Here is a 2,959-nt window from a genome sequence, read left to right as displayed (position 1 = left end):
GCTCTTCTCCCTCCCCCTCCCCCATGGGCAGTGGCACCGACTGACCGACAGAAGCAGGTGCTTTGGAGGTGGGGGCGGTGCCAGCAGCCAAGGGGTTAATGGTCCTGGCAGGGGCTCGGTGGATCGCAAGGGTCAGATGTCCCTCCTGGATAGGGACAGGCACAGGCACGCAAGCTGCTATTCCGGGGCTCTGATCACCGTCACCTATTTATAGAGCTGGGGGGGACTCGGCCCTCCCCACACAGGCGGTGGAGAGGCTGCTCTGCTGCAATGTCACCAGCGTCACTGCCACTGCAGCCTGCTGGCATCTGCCGCTGCTGCAGGCTCCGGGGCCACCAGGCACTGTGTGAAGCAGAGACGCGGCCGGCCACATGGGCAGCACCATGGAGCCCCCCGGGGGTGGGTACCTGCACCTGGGCGCTGTGACATCACCAGTGGGCACAGCCCGTGTGCTGCAGCTGGCCTTTGGCTGCACCACCTTCAGCCTGGTGGCCCACCGAGGCGGCTTTGATGGCGTCCAGGGCACCTTCTGCATGGCCGCCTGGGGCTTCTGCTTCGCGCTCTCGGTCCTGGTGGTGGCTTGTGAGTTCACCCGGCTGCACAGCTGCCTGCGCCTGTCCTGGGGAAACTTCACAGCAGCCTTTGCCATGCTGGCCACGCTGCTGTCCGCCACAGCTGCGGTCATCTACCCACTGTACTTCACCCAGCTGGAGTGCCCACCCGAGCCCGCGGGCTGCACAGCCAGGGACTTCCGCCTAGCAGCCAGCATCTTCGCCGGGCTCCTCTTCCTGGCCTATGCCACGGAGGTGGCCCTGACCCGGGCCCGGCCAGGCCAGGTGGCCAGCTACATGGCCACAGTGTCGGGACTCCTCAAGATCGTCCAGGCCTTTGTGGCCTGCATCATATTTGGGGCGCTGGTCCATGACAGCCGCTACGGGCGCTACGTGGCCACCCAGTGGTGTGTGGCCGTCTACAGCCTGTGCTTCCTGGCCACAGTGGCCGTGGTGGCCCTGAGCGTGATGGGCCACACGGGGGGCCTGGGCTGCCCCTTCGACCGTGTAGTGGTGGTGTACACCTTCCTGGCTGTGCTCCTCTACCTCAGCGCTGCAGTGATCTGGCCCGTCTTCTGCTTCGACCCCAAGTACGGTGAGCCTGGGCGCCCCCCCGACTGCCTGAGGGGCAGCTGCCCCTGGGACAGCCAGCTGGTGGTGGCCACCTTCACCTATGTCAACCTGCTCCTCTACGTCGCTGACCTGGCCTACTCCCAGAGGATCCGCTTCGTGCCTACCTTGTAGCCCGACAGGCAGCGGCCCACCCACCTCTGCTCTCCATGGGCTCAGGCACCGTGAGGGGACCCAGGTGAACCCAGACCTCCAGGGACAAGCCGGAGGGAGGCAGCCAGTAGAGCCATGGCTGGGCTTCTGGCCGTGCTCAGCAGCTCAGCTCAGGGAGGGGCGGAGGGGGGACAGAACAGGTCTCGGAGCCCTGAACAGGTCACGGGGAAGGAGTCTCTGCCAGGCAACTCCCAGCCCCTCTCTCTCCCTCTCTGTCTATCTCTCTGTCTTTGTCTCTGTCTGTCTCTCTCCATCTCTCTTATTTGCTGGCACACCCTGCCTCAGTGCTGGCCACTGTAACACATGAGAAGACTTTGAAGCAGGCGCTGTTGTGACCCACTTTGCAGATGGGGACCCTGAGGCTAGGGTTAAGAAGTTGGCTCCAAGCGTCCACAAATGTCTGGAGACCACATTTGGGCTGAGTAAACTAAGTAGTGTGGAAAAGGAGCGTGGTGAGCCTGCACTTCCTCTAGCCTTGAAGGGGCAGTTCCTGGAACCCTGGAAGGACAGCTATCCAAGCAGGGCCCTGCTGGGGCATCTGTGCCAACTCGAGGAGGAGCTGGGAATCAGGACCCCACCTTGCCGCCTCTGAGTGGCCACAGCTTTGGAAGCTGAGCAAGGACTCTGGTGTGGTCACACAGGGCAGCCTCAGCAAGCTGGAGACAGTGCAGGCTTGGAGGGACCCATGGGGCCGGCAACACTGACAAGAGCAGAGCATGCTAAGGAGAAGCTGGGTTCCCACCCAGGCAGGGAGCCACCACTGGGCCCCTGCTGTCTGCCTCGACGCGGCAGCTTCTGCAGTGCCTGCCATGGGCCCCGGGGGGCTGGCCTAGGGCAGCCCTGACCCAGGGGAGGACCAGTCTGGGGCAGCCACTGGGCACCAGGCATCACCCTGGTGCTCACAGGCCCACCACCTCTGTTCAAGTGTTCATTTGCCTGGCTGCCAACCACGAGGGCCTGCTGGGGCCATTGCCCTCCACACTCCAGGCAGCTTCTCCCACTCAAGAACCCAGACTGGGCCAGCCCAGAGCAGCCCACTAGCTGCTGAAGCACAACAGCCGCTCAGCCCATAGACTGGCCCCTGGCCTTGAGCAGAAAATAAACACCAACGCTGATTTGCATGGAGAAGTTTCTGCTTAGGGGGTGGTAGCCAGAGGGGGTGGTGGCCAGCTGTACCTCCTGGGCCATCCACCAGCATGTTCCCAGAGAAGAGCCTAGACTGGGCTTGGCTGAGGAAGGAGGCAGCTGTGGGAGGGCTGGGGCACTCTGGGGGTAAGAGTGGTCTCCTGAGGAAGTAGTGTCCTCTCCCCAGGTGGGTGACAGCAAGGGGAGGATGGGGGTGGGGAGCTCTCGGCACTCACCACCACCGCCAGGGTTTCCAAGGGCCCTGGGCATAGCAGTGGGCAGAAGGGCTGCTACACCCGTGGCAGCAAAGCCCAAGCAGCTGTTAGGCACGGGGTCCAAGGGCTCCCTGTGCTGGCGCCATGCACAGTGTGAGAGAAGTGGCCCGCCCGCCCACTGGGGAGGGCACACGCACAGGGGTCCTTTACCTGGAGAGGCCCGTCTTCAGCAGCAGATCCCTGAGGGGGCAGGGACCCCTGTGTCCTGAGGTGTCCTGAGGGCCC

General features: G+C 63.9%; 1 protein-coding gene across 1 annotated transcript; it reads left to right on the top strand.

The window, feature by feature from the left end:
* On the top strand, nt 1-2,959 carry MYADML2 (myeloid associated differentiation marker like 2). Its single transcript, XM_036835286.1, has one exon. The coding sequence runs from the start codon at nt 372-374 to the stop codon at nt 1,293-1,295; it is 924 nt and encodes a 307-aa protein (XP_036691181.1). The 5' UTR covers nt 1-371; the 3' UTR covers nt 1,296-2,959.

This window comes from Balaenoptera musculus, chromosome 20 (assembly GCF_009873245.2).
Source record: "Balaenoptera musculus isolate JJ_BM4_2016_0621 chromosome 20, mBalMus1.pri.v3, whole genome shotgun sequence".
Classification (NCBI taxonomy): Eukaryota; Metazoa; Chordata; class Mammalia; order Artiodactyla; family Balaenopteridae; genus Balaenoptera; species Balaenoptera musculus.
This window is presented reverse-complemented; position numbering and strand designations above follow the sequence as displayed.

Bases quoted from the DNA above. Each gene is read 5' to 3' on its own strand.
- MYADML2 (XM_036835286.1), top strand. From the start codon at position 372: ATGGGCAGCACCATGGAGCCCCCCGGGGGTGGGTACCTGCACCTGGGC.